The 18,294-nt window shown below is 38.5% G+C and overlaps 1 protein-coding gene and 1 non-coding gene across 3 annotated transcripts in view; one reads left to right on the forward strand and one right to left on the reverse strand.

Annotated features, from left to right (window-relative positions):
* Positions 1-17,183, reverse strand: part of PRP4K (pre-mRNA processing factor kinase PRP4K) — a 38,533-nt gene extending 21,350 nt beyond the window's left edge. For both annotated transcript variants that reach the window (XR_001602400.2, XM_016201869.2), the window contains exons 1-4: positions 17,026-17,183; positions 7,621-8,820; positions 4,741-4,917; positions 1,103-1,258 (exon numbers count right to left, since the gene is read on the reverse strand). Coding sequence is in view for 1 of the 2 variants with exons in the window: in XM_016201869.2 (XP_016057355.2) it covers positions 1,103-1,258; positions 4,741-4,917; positions 7,621-8,820; positions 17,026-17,168 (1,676 nt within the window). In the remaining variant the exon portion in view is untranslated. The remainder of the gene's footprint in view (positions 1-1,102; positions 1,259-4,740; positions 4,918-7,620; positions 8,821-17,025) is intronic.
* On the forward strand, positions 5,179-5,285 carry LOC148092512 (U6 spliceosomal RNA). Its single transcript, XR_015715123.1, has one exon. It is a non-coding gene; the product is annotated as a U6 spliceosomal RNA (small nuclear RNA).
* Positions 17,184-18,294: the final 1,111 nt, after the last annotated feature.

Consider the following 18,294-nt stretch of genomic DNA (forward strand, 5'->3'; position numbering starts at 1 on the left):
AGGGAATGTGGCTCTACCTCCAAACACTGACCCAGACCAGTCCCAACTGTCCACTACAGAACTTCTCCATAGTCTTGATGATTCCTCCCAGTGCAGCCTTTTCTATGGTCTGCTTAATGTCCACCACAGAAGAGTAAGCAAACTGGACCCTGAAGGTATACACCTTTCCCCAATTCGATCTTCTCATCACCTAGCTCTAATCAGGGTTTCTTGACCTTAGCACTACTGACATTTTGACAGTTCATTGTGAGGACTGTCTTGTGCAGTGGAGGATGCTGAACAGTATCCCTGGCCTCTAACTACTGGATGGCCTAAAATGTTTTCAGACATTGCCAAATGGGGAGACAAATCACCCACAGTTGAGAATCACTGCTCTAAATCAGTCTTATTTATTTTTGAGATGTTTTCTTTAGACAACTAAGGTTGCATTAAAAAATTTCCCCACTGTACTATCAGACACTGAATTGTTTCTGCATTTTCCACATTTTAACATATATAACTACCACCAGATAGCCTCAGTTGCAAAGTATGTGTCATCTTACAAATAAAAAAGTCTAAACTTAGTATAAAAATTTCCCCCACAAAAATGCTAATTAAGATTGGCAAGACTAATATTATCTGTTGGTCCTAATAAAAATAAAGAAGGGAGCCTGGTTGGTGTGGCTCATGAGTGTCAACCTATGACCCAGGCGGTCATGGTTCAATTCCCAGTCAGGGCACATGCATGGGTTGTGGGCTCGATCCCCAGTCAGGGGTGTGCAGGAGGCAGCCGATCAATGACTCTCTCACATCATTGATGTTTCTATCTCTCTTTCCTTCTCCCTTCCTCTCTTTGAAATCAATAAAAACATATTTTAAAAAATAAGAAAGAAGGGAAACCTCATGATAAAGTAATAGCCCAATATTCCCTCTAGCCAAAACTAAAACATCTAAATTCAGAAAACCATGACATCTGCCATATAACCTATAAAATATGCACAAAGATTAACTTTTAAATTCAGAACCAAACAAATGGGCTCACTTAAAATATTCAGGTGCAAAATAAATATTAAAGTTAAACAGTTTCTCTAAAAAGAAAATTATGGGAAAATTCCACTCTTACTTATCTTCAGATGAAGATTCTTGCTCAACTTTCATTCCTTCAGAAAGACTTCCTTTAAATTTATCTTCCTTTACTTTGCTTCTGCTCCTACGTCTACGACCACCCCGTGATCGAGACCGCCTTCTCATGCGCGATCTGCTTCTCCGACCTCTGTCCCTATTTGAGGAGAAAAGATTTTTCAAAAGCTCAATTTTGCTGCTAATCTAAAACTGCTCTAAAAATAAAGTATTTTAAAAGTCAATTAAAATTTAAAGTAAAATAACATGGTATCAGAAAGATTGGAATAATCAGCTTAACCGAAAATAAATGAAACACAGCTACTCTACTTACTGGCTACACAGGAGCACAGAGAACTATGGGGGTAATGGAAATGTTCTACATCTTGATTATGGTGGTAATACAGCTGTTTGTCAAAAGTCATATAACTTTACACCAAAAAGGGTTAATTTTATTTTATGTAAATGTTGTTTCAATAAACCTGATTTTAGAAAAGATTGCTGCTGATAAGGTATGGGAAGGACAAATATGACCAAAATCCAAAGTTTAATTAACATGGCCCTCAGACATTTTTATAAATGCCTCGTGTTAAACAAATAGAAACTGTCATTATAGTTCAAGCATTAAGGGTGAAGTTTATGTTAGAAAGATGTGGCAATCCAAACACACAAGGCTGAGTCTCTATAAAGTATTGTCAAACTCCATTAATCACATCTAACCACCATGTTTATCTAAGATCTCTTCTAAAACCTCACCAAAAGGACAGTAAAAGGAAGAATTAAAAAGAAAATCTTCAGGCAAAGGAAATGTGAAGAGACATGACAGCTGAGATGCCAACAAAATCTTGAAATGTGCAAATAGAAAAGCATAGTTACAGATCAAATCTCAGTCCAATCGGAACGGACAAGGTAAAAAAGAAACAAGTCAGTGTGTGCCACAAAACTCCAGAAAGCCCCTAAAATGGGAGATGCTATGTCCTCTGAAGGATATAGTGTGAGGTAAAAGCTAAAAAGAATTGCCTCAAAGCCTGTAGGAACAGCTTGACTCCGTACACTCCTCTTCCTGACTTGACAGAAAATGCCAACCATTCCCTTCACATTCTGGCAGAATACTTAAGATATTTTATAATACAGAGGTGCTAAGATTTATTTTATAGAGATGTGCTAGTTGTAAAAACTGGCCCAAGGTTCAGGAGAGACACAAGAGAAAATAGGATTAACGGGAAGTTTACATATGAAGGATCAAAACTCTAGTGCCTGCCATGTCTGTACTCTCCAGCAGATGAGAGGATTCTGGAAAACTCACAAGCTCAAAAGAAAAGACATATAGTTGTTGATATGCTGAAGTCTCTACCTAATCACCCTGAAGCGATACCCACTAATCCACATCGTCGGAATGGGAGAAAGCTTCTGGTCAGCAGTTCCTAACTTTTAAATCAGAGCAGGCAGCAAGGGAAGAGCCACCTATCCGAGGGAGGAACTCCAATGAAAGGTGAACACCACCTATCCGAGGGAGGAACTCCAATGAAAGGTAAACACCACCTATCCGAGGGAGGAACTCCAATGAAAGGTGAACAAGCAGCAGAACACCACCTGGGAAGAAACAAAGCACAGTGGACCCCCGAATAACACGGGCTTGAACTGAGCCAGTCACTTATACATGGGTTTTTTTCAATGAATACAGTATTTTCTTTCCTTATAATTTTCTTAAGAACATTTTCTTTTCTCTAGCTTACTTTATTGTAAGAATACAATGTATAATACAAACAACATACAAATCACGTTTTAATCAACTGTTCAGCCAACAGTAGGATATTAGTAGTTAAATTTTCGGAGAACAGAAATTCATAGGTAAATTTTTGATGCCCTTAATCTTTGTGTTGTTCAAGGGTCAACTGTACAGGTAAGAGGAAAAAAAACACAAACTCATTATTATCTTTGATATAAGAGGTACTATTTCCATAAAATAAAAGTAAAATGTTATAAAAAAGTAAACAGGGAAAAATATCTTGGAAATATATTTAAATATATATATATATGGGATTGGGGGGAAAAATCAGTAGAAGGGTAAGAAGGTAGAATGAGAAAATCTAGACTAAAAGAACAAAAGGACAAACATAAAAGATGAGTAAAAAAAAATCAGTGGAATAATACAGAAGGTCCAATGGGGGGGGGGGGCAGAAAACAATGGGAAAGAAAGCAAACAAAAACAAAAAGAGAGACATTTCCCAGAATAGGCAGCCATAATCATCCTACTTTAATGGGCCTATCTAGTGCACAGAAAAATAAATGGAAAGAAAAAGCCACACACTAAGGCACATTATAGTGAAACTTCAGAACACAGAGCATTTATTAAAAAAAGGGGGGTGGGAGCAAGTCTTGTAAAAACTGACATCAGAATAGGACTTCTCAATAGCAATATTTGAAACTAGAAAACAGTGGAATCGCAATTTCAAAATTCCTGTTTTTAGAGTAATAAATGACAATTTCAAAATTCTAAGAAAAAATGATGTCAACATAGAATTGTATTCCTTGACATATCAGCAATGAGAATAAAGGGCATTTTTTAGAGACATAGATCCCAAAACATATAAGTCCTTTCCACGCACTTTCCTCAAGAAGCTACTGGAGACTCACTACCAAAGCAAGGAGGTAAAACACAAGTAGACACTGGACACAGGAAATGGAATCACACTCAAAAGAAAAACAAGGGAACACCAAGAGGACAAGGAACCACATTCCACAATGGTAACTATACAAGCAGGCCTATCGATCACCTGGAGCCTGAAGGCTAAAAGCATTAGAATGAAGGTCCTCTCTTCCCCCAACTATCTGCTCAGCAAGGAACAATGTTTATGATCATAATAATGATTATAGCTGGAAGCATACAGAAAGGTGATGAAATCAGGCAGAAGAGAAACATGCGAGAGGTAATATTAAAAATGAATAGTCCAAAGAAGGAAATCAACAGGTAATATGGCAATAACTTTAAAAAATTTAAGCAAACACATGCTTAGACAAAGCAGTTCTACTTTAGGAATCTAGGATACAAAATACTCAGAGATATGTAAAGATATATATCAAGTGGCTGCAACATAAGCCTTTGGTGTTCTGTCTCTTTAAACTTTATTCCTGTATCAGTTCAATTAAAAATGTTAAAAGATTAGCAAACGAACAACCACTTACGCTTTAGGTTAAAATATTTAATGTATATGTGGTATTTTAAATTGATTCCCTGCTTTAAAAGCCAACCTTTTTAATTAACCAACTAACTACATGTGCTTCATATAAAATAGTTTCTACTACAGTGAATTATAAATAGGTCTCTGCCCAGTCTTTCATGTCTACTGAGGATATCATCTTGAGGCATGTTCTTAAGGGGACCAAATACAAGCTAACAGAAAAGTACAGCACTGCCAGACACACAGAAAGCTGGGCTACTTATTTACTACCCTATGATCTATCCTGACAGTTAAAAAAAAAAAAATCCTAAGCCTGGCTCATTTAGTATTTCTCTCTCAAAAAACAGAGAAAAAATGTCCTACTTTTAAAAGAGTTTTTAGTAACACTGATTTATTTAAATTTGAAGGAAAACCATAGTAAACATTGAGTTTAATGAAACAAAAGGTAACATATCTTTACCTTCTCCGAGGGGATCTGCTTCTTCTTCTGGGAGACCTGCTCCGCCTGAGTGGGGAGCGAGACCGTCTCCTGATGGGAGATCTGCTTGCTCTTCTTCGGGTGGGAGACCACCGGCTGATCGGGCTGGCATCTTTTGATCTCTCACGTCTACTGAGGATATCATCTCGAGTTCGTGTTCTTAAGGGAACCAAATACAAGTTAATAGGAAAATGAATAAGTCGAAATAAATAAATTTCTCCTACATGTAATGAACATCTTAAAGGGCATGCTATCAGTGATTTTTTAAAAATCCCTTTTTGTGCTTTTAGGTATTATTCTAATTTTCTATCATTAATGTTTATAACTTTTAAAATCATGCAAAAACGTTACTGGGGAAAAAACTCTATCTTTCCGAAATGTTTGTTAGAAGGAAAACACCTTTAAAAATAAATGTTCACAGTGCTCACTTCAGCAGCAAATACATTAAAACTGGAACGATACAGAGGAGATTGGCATGGTCCCTGCGCAAGGATGACAAGGAAATTCATGAAGCACTCCATGTTTTTTTAAAACTAAATAGGCCAAAATGTTCATAATGTTAAAAAGAAAGGGCATGCTAAACTAAAGATAGTAAACACAAATTAACATGTTCTGTAACAAAACTCAAATTCAAATGATTAAAGGACCTTTTGGTGTTATGGTAGGCACACACCGAAAAAGCCTATTTACTCTGATCTCAGAATTTTAAAAATTATTAAATATTATTCTTATGGTTAAAGCCACTGATTCTAACCACAGATAAACAACTCACAACTTCACCAAGTGAGTGATGATATTCCATCTCCTAAGTTTAAAGACTTTTATTTCTAAATTTTGACATTTTTGCAATTAATAGTCTTATTTTTAATATATCAATTACATTTAATAGCATCTTACAATCAACGTTAACCTTAGAACAGAGGACATATAAGTAAGCGTTTAGGAAAAAGGGCAGTCCATCTAGTTGTGGAAGTACATGCTGGTATAAATTTCCTAGAAGGAAATTTGGTAGTAGCTTTCTAAAATGTAAATGTACAAAACCACAGACTTTGCAATTTCAGGTCTATGAATCTCTTCTACAAAGCAACCTCACACATAACTTGTGGATATCTTTGCTTACAATCACGAAAAACTGTAATCAACCTAAATTTTCATCAGTTTCAACAAGAGAATAATTAAATATATTATGGCACATCTACATCGTGAAATATGTTGCTGTCACATAAAGAATTTTGAAAGAGTCCTGGCTGGGTAGCTCAGTTGATTAGAGCAATGACAAGGTTTCGGGTTCAATCATCGGTCAGGACACACACAGGAATCAACCAACGAATACATAAGAGGAACAACAAATCAACGTTTCTCTTTCTCTCTCTCTAAGTGTTTGATGAAAGAAAGCAAATCACTGTTAAGATGAATAGTATGACTCCATTTTTGTAAGAAAAAACATTCATATAATTGTATGGGCACAGAAAAAGGGCTAGGAAGATGGATTCCTTGTAGGAGTGGCAGTGGAAGAAGAACAGAGAGGGAGAAAATTTACATGCTTCTGCATAATTTGAATTTCTCTTTAATTAGCATTTCTTCTGTAATTAAAAATATATTTAAAAAATTCAACTGTAGTCCTTAATAAATTCTTCAGAATATCATTCACAAACTGAAAGCAAATTGAAAGAGACCAGGATCATTAAGAAACACTTTAGATAACATAATCAGTAACATTAACAACTGCCTCAGTGCAGGAAAGCTAAAGGGGCCATTTCATTACAATGTAACTTAGAAGTAAAGAATCAAGAGCATCTCTTAAAATAGAGCTCTTTGAAAAGAGCATTCTTGAAATTTCTTGAAAAATATAATCAACTCTAGCTTATATTTAAACCCACACATAGTAAATGTAAATATGCAATAATGGCCGGGAATTCATATCCTTACACAGAATAAGCCAGCTCTTTTAAGTGAAAGTTGGCCGATAATTTCACATGCCTAATCACTGAAAATAAAGATATTAAAAAATCTGTTTTAAAGTAGTTGAGACTAGTCTCAACAATTCCCCACTCTTCCCTACCAAAATCCTTTCTGTGTCTTAACTATTTATTACTTCCATGATCCTAGTAAATAGGATCAATCTATTTTTTTCATTTATAAATTAAGCATGATAGTCATTCCACCTCATGAGGAGAGAATCACAAGAATTTGAGAAAAGAACTGATGGACCAAATATATTATATAAATATTAAGTTTTTATTATTATTGGTAAAAAATAAAATCATTTCTTATACTATTCTAGCTAAATTTAAGAGGTTTTTTGCAACAATTAGATTATAAGTATATGAATTAGGAACAAAAAATTTCCACTTTCAGTTTCATTATATTTTGGGGCCAAAAGCAATTATAGTCCCAATTTATATTGTTAGAATTCGAAATCATGACAATTCAAGAGAACAGACAGATCACAAACCTTAAAACTTATACCTCCTTTTTGAACCTTTTAAAGTTAAAATTTTCAGCCTATACTGTTCAGAGTAGTAATTCCCTCTAGGAACTATACTCCCTCCCCATAAATGGGTATACAGAGCTTTATCTGCCCAATTACTCAGATTTAAAGGAATGAGTCTGCAAATTAGATACTAGATTAAGAACTTGAAAACAAACTGTTTCTGTCACCAACTTCAGTATTTGTAAATCACCTGCAATCAAGACATACAATGACAAAAGTGCAAATGTTAACATAGTAAGTGGAATGGATTAGACCTAAACTATAAAACTCATTACTCTCTCATATTTCATTGTCCACAAGTTCTAGTTTCTCCTTTAAAATTTGGTGCATTGGTAAAAGCACCAACATTCTGAAAACGAGTTAGTTACCTTGGGGAAGACAGTCGTCTCCTTTCTGGTTCTCTTCGTTTTCTTTCCAAGGATCTGCTCTTGGCTCTTCTACCAGGAGACAGAGTTCGAGAAGGTGATTTGCTCTGCTTAGACCTCCTATCATTTAAAAGTGGAGATCTACTTCTTCTTGATTTATCACGTTGTTTTGGAGACAAACTTCTTCTTTTAGGACTACGACCTGGTCTTCTACTGGGTGACCTATTTTCTTTCCCAGAAGAAGCATCTTTAGAGGGAGATTTAATTGGCTTCTTTTCTTTATCAGTTTCAGACCGCTTTGATTTTCTCTCTTTGGACCGTGACCTTCTGTCTTTGGATTTCTCTCTTAAGTCAACTGGGGATCTGGATTTTTTGCCTCGATCACGACTTCTACTTTCATTTATAATCGGGGATTTTTTTCTATCTTTTGACTTATTTTTCTCTTCAATTTTAACCTTGTCATCAGTAGGAGATCTGGCCTTCCCAATTTTCTCTTGAGACCGCCTTCTAAGGGTAGGAGATTTTGATTTTCTTGCTTGATCTTGAGACTTACTTCTTTTGGATGGACTTTTAGACTTTTTCCTCTCCTTTGATTTGCTCCTAGTTGTCTTCTCTTTAACTATTTCAACACCTCCCTTACTTTTCTTTTTATCAGACCTATGTCTAGTCCGTTCTTTGGATCTGCTTTTACTTCGCTTTTTTGTACTATTTTTATTGTCCATAAGTTCAAGTTTCCCCTTTGCAGCTGAAGATCTAGTACTAGACCTATTTCCATTTCTTGCCTTTTCGTGAATCTCCCCCTCTTCTTCCGAGCCAGACTCATAGCCTTGCAGTATGAGCCCCATCCCCGACTGGACCTTCCCTTCCATTAACTCATTATCAAGTTCGGCTTTAATCAAGGCTCTCTGTTTTTCCAAGTCTTCCAGCAAAGCTAAATCATCAAGTTTAGTTCTTTTGGCTGGAGACAACCCTTCTTTGTCAGAAGCGTCGACAGCTTCTTTCCTTTTGTGTTTCTTGTGCTTATGCTTATGCTTATGCTTCTTATCCTTGTCTTCTTCCGAGGAATGTTTATGTTTCTTATGTTTACTTCTGTGTTTATGCTTCTTTTTTTTGTGACGACTGTGCTTATTTTGAGATTGGTCTTCTGATACTTCTCCATTTTCTTCATTTACACTCTTTTCAGAATTATCAGCATCTTCCATCCTATAAGTGTATCAAACACACTTTAAAATCATATCATTTATCAAGCATTCAGGGTCTTAACAAAATGATGATGATAAAATACATTTCAATGTAATACACAAAGAATCCTCTATTTTCTTTTTTTTTTTCTTAAAAAATACATATATAATATATTGGGAGACTAATCTTTCTCCGCTTGAAACTCAGAAGCATACTTTAAAAAAAAAAATCTCTAGGGCCAATATTGAGCCATATTCAAAATAAGCACTCCATCATCTGCACTGGTGGCTGATGTCGAGACTATAAACAAACCTCCAAGGGTTAAAACTTCAAAGTAAACTGACCAGGAGTTAAGACTTTTGGCCTGTAGCAGCCACTGAGCAATCATGCGATTGAACCACATCAAAGGGTCTTTTGCAGGTCAATAGTTCAAAATCAGCAATTTCACATGGTTTAACCCAATATTTGTTCAACTAAGTTTCAAATGAAGAGATTAGTTTCCCCAAAATATGTTCACATTATTAGGTGGCTTTTGTGCTTAACTGTTGGGGCTATTCTGAGTTAAAGAGTTTATGATTCTAAATTATTTTGCTAAATCCTTGCTGTTCAGTATTTCCAGGTTAAACACAGGCTACAACAGCAATATTTAAATTTACCCTTTAAAGTCACTCCATACTATATCATCACATTCTAGAACAGGAGACCAAAACCAGACTTTATCTGAATTCAGGACATCATAGGACATCATACTATTTTTGGAGCAAAATATGAAATATTTTGTCAAAGTCCTTCAAATTACACACTCTTGTACTTTCACTAAGTTTACTGTTTATGCCATATACTACAAATAGGTCCTTGCAAGTTAAGGATTAATAAATCTATTTATTCAATCTCTTTTTAAAAATCACCTATACTTAAATGTAGACCTTAGTCTGGGTAGCAGGAAAACAAAGATGTAGAAGACCAATACCTGCCTCCCTCAAGAAAATCTTTCTTCAGTGAAAAGAAAGTGTAATGATAATGACACGAATAATGGCATTATGGGAACACTGAAGGATCACCTAAAATCATTTTGAAAATGGTCAAGGGAAGTATCTTGTATGAGGTTACAGAAAAACCCAAGCTATTTGTTAAGCAGGAACTTTGGGTGGAATAAGAAATGCTTATTGGGAAAGTACATGAGTTGAAAGTAACACTGTAACACTGTCCTAGAGAATGAATAAAAAATTAACCAGAAGGGGAAAAAGGTATTTTGAGGGGGAAAAGTAACAAAAGACAGTTATATATAGCCAACTCAAAGCAGACCATTGTTGTCAGGGCTTCACTTGTGGAAGAAACTGGTCTAATGAAGGTTACGATCTCAGTGTACCAATTCCAGATGACAAGATACATTATGAGATTCTGGGAGTGAGTGGCTGAGATACAGTTACATGCTCACTGGAGTCAAAGGCCCAGGAACTACAAGATAAGGCTGTTGAATGGGTTGTCTGTAATGACACTGCCCTTAGGACAGGGGTTAGCGAAGAGTCTGGTCCTCCGGCCAGGTCTGTGTTCAATAAAGGACACACTGGAGGTTTGCTTGAAAAGTTACTAGTTGACAATGAGGGGGTATGCAGACTATGAAGAACATAACTACCACATGGCAAGAACTTTGAATTTTTTAGATATCAGATTGCCAATATCCATTTCTGGTATGATAGACTGCAGGAAAGAAAAAAGTATTAGAAAAGAGCTGCAAAGGAAGCTGTGTCTTCCGGTGAGAGTCAGGTTTTAGTCTGAGTTTACTTCTTTCTAATAGGGTATGAGAAGACAGGATAAATACAGTAGTGTTCTCTGGATCATCATATGTTCTCAAAAGACTTGGAAAAAGAAAGTGTAATATCTTTGTATTAAAACAAACAAACAAAAACAAAAAACAAGGCTCAATTGTGGAGGGAAAAACACAAAAGTAGAAGATAGATTACACCTTTGTATAGGTTACACCCTCATATAGGTAACCCTTGCCCAGAAATCTTCCACCCCACAATCCAGGTGAGACATATGAACCCTGATTCAAATGGGGAAAAGTCTGAGAAAAACCGAATTAGGCTAATTCAAGATATGGAAATAGGTATGGACAACCTTTTTAAAGGTTGAGAATGATTTTCAGGTAAAAATCTAAGTGCTCAAAGTATAAAATTTAAGTCAAGCTAACTGAAGATCCTCTAAGTATCCTCAAGAAAGAGATTAGTTTGGTGGTTAGGCAGTCTCCACAGCCAGACTACCTGGGTTCAACTTACTAGTTGTGTGGCCTTAAGCCAAGTTTAAGATTTATCAGATCACCTGGTAGGTTCTGGCTCAGTGGTTGAGCGTTAACCATGGATGAAGTGGTCTTGGTTCAATTCCTGGTCAGGACACATGCCCGGGTTGTGGGCTCGATCCCCAGTATGGGGCGTGCAGGAGGCAGCCGATCAATGACACTCTCTCTCATCACTGATGTTTCTATCTCTCCCTCTCCTTTTCTCTCTCTCTCTGAAATCAATAAAAACATTTTTAAAAAAAAAGCTTACAACAATGTCTAGCACGAACCAACTGCCATAAAAGGAAGCTGCTGTTATTGTTCTGATACTGGATAAATAAATATATTTACTCATCATGACACTGGAGCTGGCAGGGCTGATACTAAGAATGTTATTTTAAGGAACACTATCAAAGACCATGGATTCTAGAGTCAAACTACCTTATTAAAAAGATGTCTCCTCCAACATCACACACCTAGTATAACCTTAGGCAAGTTACTTTTCTATGCCTCAGTTTCCTCAACTGTAAAAACTGAGGAAATAATAGTATTGACAAATCAGAGGTTTGTCTTAGCAATGAGTTCACACAAAGGCCTCAAGAAATATTGTCCCCATATGTCTCCATGACAGACGAGATGTTCAAGGAAGTTTGAGGAACTTGCCTACGGTCACACATACTTCAAGCTAAAGAGAAGGCTGATATTACATTCCAAATTAGTCAAGAGCTCTTTCATTTGGTGAAAGATGCTTTTAAAATGACACAGCATATCACTACACTGCATAACACTTGATTATTGCTTCCTACTTCATCCAGAGACAACACTAAAACCCTTTAAAAGGCCTCATACAACCTGCCTAGCTTCAACACTTTGAAACTACTACTTTCCTCTCACACTCATCCCACTTCAACTATACTGCTCTCCTTGAATAACAGGTATACCTCAGCTACTTGTACTTATTGTTTCTTCTGTCTGGAATACTTTCCCTGTTGTATATATTGCTGGTTCCTTTGCCAACCTCAATTCTTTGTGCAAATTATGCTTTCTCAATCAAGTTTTCCTGACCCATTCATTTAACCGCAATCCCCACCCTACCATACACATATTGCCTTTCTTTGCTTAATTTTTCTCCAAAGTAACTGCTACCACCTAATATAATTCTTGTTTGTCTCTCCCTATTATAACATGAACCCCATGAGAGAATTTTAATGTTTAATTCACTGCTCTATCACTAAGGCCTCGATTATCTAACCTATAGAAGGTATTCAGTAAGTATCTGTTCCATCAATTAAATGATTTACATAGAATAACATATAAAAACTGTATTGCCGGCGTGGCTCAGTGGTTGAGCATCAACCTATGAACCAGGATGTCACGGTTCGATTCCCAGTCAGGGCACATGCCCAGGTTTCGGGCTTGACCCTCAGTAGGGGGCATGCAGGAGGCAGCCAATCAATGACTCTCTCTCATCGTTGATGTTTCTCTCTCTCTCCCTTCCTCTCTCTAAAATCAATAAAAACATATTTACAAAAAAAAAAAAAGAAAAACTGTATTCATTACACTACAGCTGGTTTAAACTGGCTATACCATACTCTTAACCTTGACACAATAAACATTTTGCTCTTGCTCACGTGTATCTCCTCCAGTGCTTCACACAGTGCACACACCTATTTCTTGAATGCAATACCCCAAATCACTTAATCGCCTCCCTCCCCAAGAAAAATCTGCTCTTTGAACACTTTTCTAAAGCTTTCTATAGTTTACAAGTCTTCCAAGAAGTTTCATTCAAAATTCTTAGTTTACCAAAGATTGTATCTAGCTCCTAATACTTCTGAGAATCAGGATCTACATCACAATTGCCCAGTGTAACTTGAGTGACCCCCCCATTTCTATTGTAATTTAATGAATGTTATCTCAAGAAATGACTAAATTACTGATAAAAATGCTACAAGCATCTTAGGGCCAGCTAGGTTAATCTTAATAATACTAGAGTTATCGCACACTGGAGTCAGGCATAGAGCAGATCTTCACCCTCCTCAGTTGATCTCAAAGGCAAATTTCATAGAAAATAACAACTGAAGTCTGACTAGGTAAATCAGGAAAACTTAAAGTCAATGAGTCAATGGCATAACATATTACATATAATGAGCTTGTGCTAAGGCAGCTAATTTACGTTCACTATTAACACCTTTCTTCTAAAGCTTTAGAGAAGGGTTTCTTGTGATAGTATCATCACAAGGGTGAGTACATTAAGTAAAATATTCTGAGAGCTAGAGACCACATTCATAACTTTTATTATAGCATATTGTTATAATTGTTCTATTTTATTATTAGTTGTTATTTTTCTCAACTTTATCACAGATATGTATGTATAGGAAAAACATAGTACAGGTATACCTTGGAGATATTTCAGGTTCGGTTCCACACCACCATAACAAAGTGGATGTTGCAATGAAGAGCGTCACAAAAAATGTTTGGTTTCCCTGTGCGTGTAAGTTATGTTTACACTATCCTTTAGTGTATTACCTGTGCAATAGCACTGTCTTTAAAAAAAGTATATTCCTCAATTAAAAAATACTTTATTGCTAAAAATCAGCTGAACTGTTACAACAGTAACATCAAAGATCACTCACTGATTACCATACTATAATAACACTAAAGTTTGAAATAGTGTGAAAATTATCAGAATGGAACACAGAGCCCTAGCCAGTTTGGCTCAGTGGTTATAGTGTCAGCCCTCGGACTGAAGGGTCCTGGGTTCGATTCCAGCCAAGGGCACATACCTTGGTTGCAGGCTCCATCCCTGGGCAGGGTTTGGGCACATGAGGGAGGCAACCAATCGATGAGTCTCTCTCACATCGATATTTCTTCCCCGCCCCCACTCCCCCCTCCCACTCTCTCTGAAAAGCAGTGGAAAAAATATCCCCAGATGAGGATTAAAAAAAAAAATGTGCCAGAGACACGAAGCAGCAAATACGGCTGGACAAATGGCACCAACAGACTTGCTCGAGGCAGGGTTACTATTAACCTCTAACATGTCAACTGCAGTATCTGTGAAGTGCAATAAAGTGAGTTATGCCTGTATATACAGATTTGGTACTATGCACGATTTCAGACATTCACTGGGGGTCTTGGAATGTATTCCCTGTGAAAAACAGGGACTACTATATATAAATCCCATATATATAAATTTACATTTTGCAATTTAACACTACACTTAGCAGGTGTATAGGTCTATACCAACCTGGTCTACAACAGGTTTGTCATACAACAATACTGATTGAGAGCTAACATTCTTCAAATCACATTATTTGGAAACAAAGCTGAGTTAAAAGTGCAGGCAATATGTGCATGCTTAACAGTATTTATTCATTTGTTATGTCAAATGCAATGTACCAGTTTCACCCTTCAAACAACCCAAGTCTTGGGGCACCTGGTACAACAGACATAAACAACTTTAAAATAAAGTGATCAGTTACCAACCACAAGTGTAATTTTAACTTCCTCTTTAACATTTTTCCCCCTCATAGAATATTCTTTTCCATATCTTATTTGGAGGGCATTCAATTTATGCTTTGGAGACAGAATGGTCATCAAAGTGAATGCTATTGCTTCTTTACAAGTAATTAAGCCTGTTTCTCTAACAAGTTAAACTACTTTAATTCAGAACTAATGGAGAGGTAAAAATAAGAATGAATCCAAAAGACCAAGTATTCTTAAAATGAACTCCTTGATCCACACGTTTTCCAAATCAGGTTTGGGATTACAATTCAAAGAATTAGAACTATCACATCAAAAAAATGCATCTTTCTAGGACACTGGAAATAAGTGAAAATTATTTCAAACCTTAAAGGCTATTTTTAAAATGTATAATGGCAGACCAGACCATACAACAGGAAAAAGCTGGGTTCCTGAACCAGACTGCCTGGCTTTAACTCTTTGGTCTGTCACTTAGTATTACCTTGGACAAGCTAACTTAATTTTTCTGTGCTTCAGTATCATCTGTAGAAAATGAGAAAAAACAGTATCTACTGCCATTGGGTTGTTATAAGGATTAAATGAGTTAATATTTGTCCAGTGCTTTGAACAGCACCTGGTATTTGGTAAGTACAAATAAGTTCTTACACGCATACAAAAATGTAAGTGTTTAAAACCATTCAAAAGGTTGAGTTAGCTAATGAGACTGACAAATGTAAAAGCCACTAAGGAAGCTTACAACTGTTTTTTATATTTATTTTTTCTAAATGTTCTACTTTGAATAGATTTCATATAAACTATTCAGTGTCCTCTAAAGAACTGTTTAGACACCAAAGAATATCCAGCATTCACTATGAGCAGCATACATAGTGGCTGTTTTCATATCAAACTGTTTCCTTTGTTAAATATTTTCAAATAATTGAAAATGAACACATACAGACCAAATATTACATTTATACCCAATGTTCTGTGGGGGAGGGGAGGTAGAATTAAAGACAATCTCAGTATCACTCAATGCAGAGGCCTAAATAAAGTTAATTAGTATTAAATCTAGTATTTGAATATGTAAATAAATATAGCTGAACGACTCCTCAAAATGAATCTGAACTGTACCAGAAATCTAATGAATGAACATAATATTATACGACTTTAAACAGATTACTAGAGTAATCAAGTGCACAGCATATTTGTACTGTACTGGCATAAACACTGTAACTTTGCCATTCTGCGAACTCAATGAGAAACAAAGAGGCAAAGTCTAGTTAAAACTTTAGAATCCCCTCTTCTAAGCCAAATAGTGAAGATAATAAAAGCAGCTTTTAAAAGTCCTTAATGAAAAACTTCACTCTCTAGCTGAGTAAAGCAAATGATCGTGTCCCACTGGTTGCACAGCAAATGAAGTGCTGGGCCGTCTGGTGGAAAAGACTTCTCCTCTCAATCCCAAGCTGCTGGGATATATTCACCTCTTCCCTAAAACGGCTGGAAACAAGTCAGATAATGCTGACGCGAAAAAAAAGATCGATATAGGAATACTGTTTTAAAACCCATTCTCTCTTATGTTCTTGTTTGAGCTTTCCTAGCATAAACACGAAAACAAAATACTGATTTCAGTGAAGTAATGGTTAGCCTCTGCAACATATGCAGGTTATGCATGCACTTGGCCGCATCGATTCTTAAATTAGCTTAATTATCGACGAGGTGCTTGGGTTTGGAAGGGGCTAACAATTTCCACCCCTACTTCAGTGGCACTCCCAAAGCAGCGCTCCACACTCAGGCCAAACACGCCAGGCCTCAAGCCCAAGGACTTGGTCTCACTTTGCCTCCCAAGTTGGCAAATAAGCTGCCAGTAGGGAGGGGGTTAAAACACCGGGCGGATGCTGGAGAGAAGAGCACAAGGGCGGGAGCTGAAGTGCACAAACTCTATAGCTCTGGGATGGTCAAAGGGGGTGACCTAGCGCCTCTTCTCTCCGCTTTCCGGTTCCAAAGCCGACACCAGGAGCAGGACGAGCGGGGTGCTGCACGCGGAAGGAAGGAAGGACGGTCTCAGGGCGCCCCCGGTGCCCACGGGCCCTCGGGCACCCACCGCCGACGCCGCCGAGCGCTGCGGCCGGGCGCCCCGCCGGCCCCGCGGGGAGGACCAGGAAGGCGCGACCGCACTGCCGCGGCGGCCGCCTGACGCACGGGACCTGTAGAGGCCGCTCGCGCCTATGCCTCCCCGAGCAACGACGCGCGGCAGGCCGCGGCCACCTCCGCCCCAACAGACGCGGCCTCGGGGAGTGGAGCCCGCAGGCCGCCCGCCCGCGCCCCACGCCGCCCGCCCCACAACGTATCGAGCGGGGAGAGGCAAAGTTTGGCTCTCGCCGTTAGGCCTGAACTTTCCCGCCCGCCGCCCGCCCGTGCAAGTCTCCACCGTTAGGCAGCCGGCAGTCCCCAGGGCCCCGGCCTTTTGTACCCTCCGAGAGACCACTTACTCCGGCTGCTCCCGCAGAGACTGAGCCTCCGCGGCGGCCATCTTGAACTTCCTGACTCCGCGGCGGCGGTGGCGGCGGCGGCGGCTGCCCGCACGGTGGAGGCTGGTGGAAGTGGAGGGAGAGGGAGCAGGGCTGTCGCGCATGTGCTAAGCGCGTAGGGAACCGTGGAGCTCGGAGTCCACTCTAAGAACCCCGATAAAAAAGTGCATCCGGGGACGAGGCGAGCGAGCGTGATGACGCAACTTCCCCGGAAGAGGGGGCGTGAGGAGCGGTAGGCGGCGCCGGCGGCGGCTCCAGTCCGCGCGACCCGGGCTCGCGCGCTGCTCGGTCCACGTGAGAACCGAACCTCCGCGTCTCGGAACCGGGAGGCGGCGGCAGAGGGAGCGGGACGGCGGTACCCGTGCGTGGCTCCGAGAGCCGGTTTCACCCTGGGGCCAGAGGTTGAGTTAAAATTCTCAAACGAGGGCAGGGAAGACGACGATTTTGCTTCTGGGCTGCTTGCAGGCACAGTGAATGCCTTTAACTGGCCACGTAATTCAGGCAGAAGCCGCAGGAAGGGCAAGTTTGTGGAAAGGCATGCTGGGAACACTGGAGAGTCGGGGGGCACTTAGAATTAAATGTTTTCATATGTAACCGTTACTGATACATTTATTTGAAACTTGAACTTTGTTTCAATTTTTGCTAAATCCATGGGTAACTTCAGGAGTCTTTAGGTTCACTGGTTCTGGTAGTTTAATTTTTAATATTTTTGATTCAAGTTCTCTGATTTATGTTTTTCTATAATGGACTACAGGAATGGGACTAAATGAAATCCTGGATGGGAGAACATAGACTCTTAGAGCGCCTTCAGCACCATGTAGGGTTTTACATGGCTCTCGGGAAAAAGCATCATTCTCCACACTGCGGCACCTGGAAGCAGGGTGACCATCACTTTCATTCTTTATCATCAGTTGAGTTTGGGTTTGTCCTGGAGGTTTGAGCTCAGATATGTAGGCTTCTTATATATCTTAATTTTCAGAGGGGGAGAATTAAAAATATTCTTACAAAATAAGTACCTGATTGGCTGATTCCCAAATGTGTTAAAATGTTGAGCGTTTCCCCCCCATGGACTATATTATTATGGACTACTAAATTAATCTTTGGATAATTGATTTTTGTGGATTCCCCATCCCCATGTAGCATTTCTTTATATCGTCCTTAATTATATTGTTTTTTTCATGAAGGATTTCTCTCTTTCTCCTTAACAATCAGGTTCAGGTATAATACTTT

This window comes from Miniopterus natalensis, chromosome 9, assembly GCF_054644295.1.
Source record: "Miniopterus natalensis isolate mMinNat1 chromosome 9, mMinNat1.hap1, whole genome shotgun sequence".
In the NCBI taxonomy this organism is placed as follows: domain Eukaryota; kingdom Metazoa; phylum Chordata; class Mammalia; order Chiroptera; family Miniopteridae; genus Miniopterus; species Miniopterus natalensis.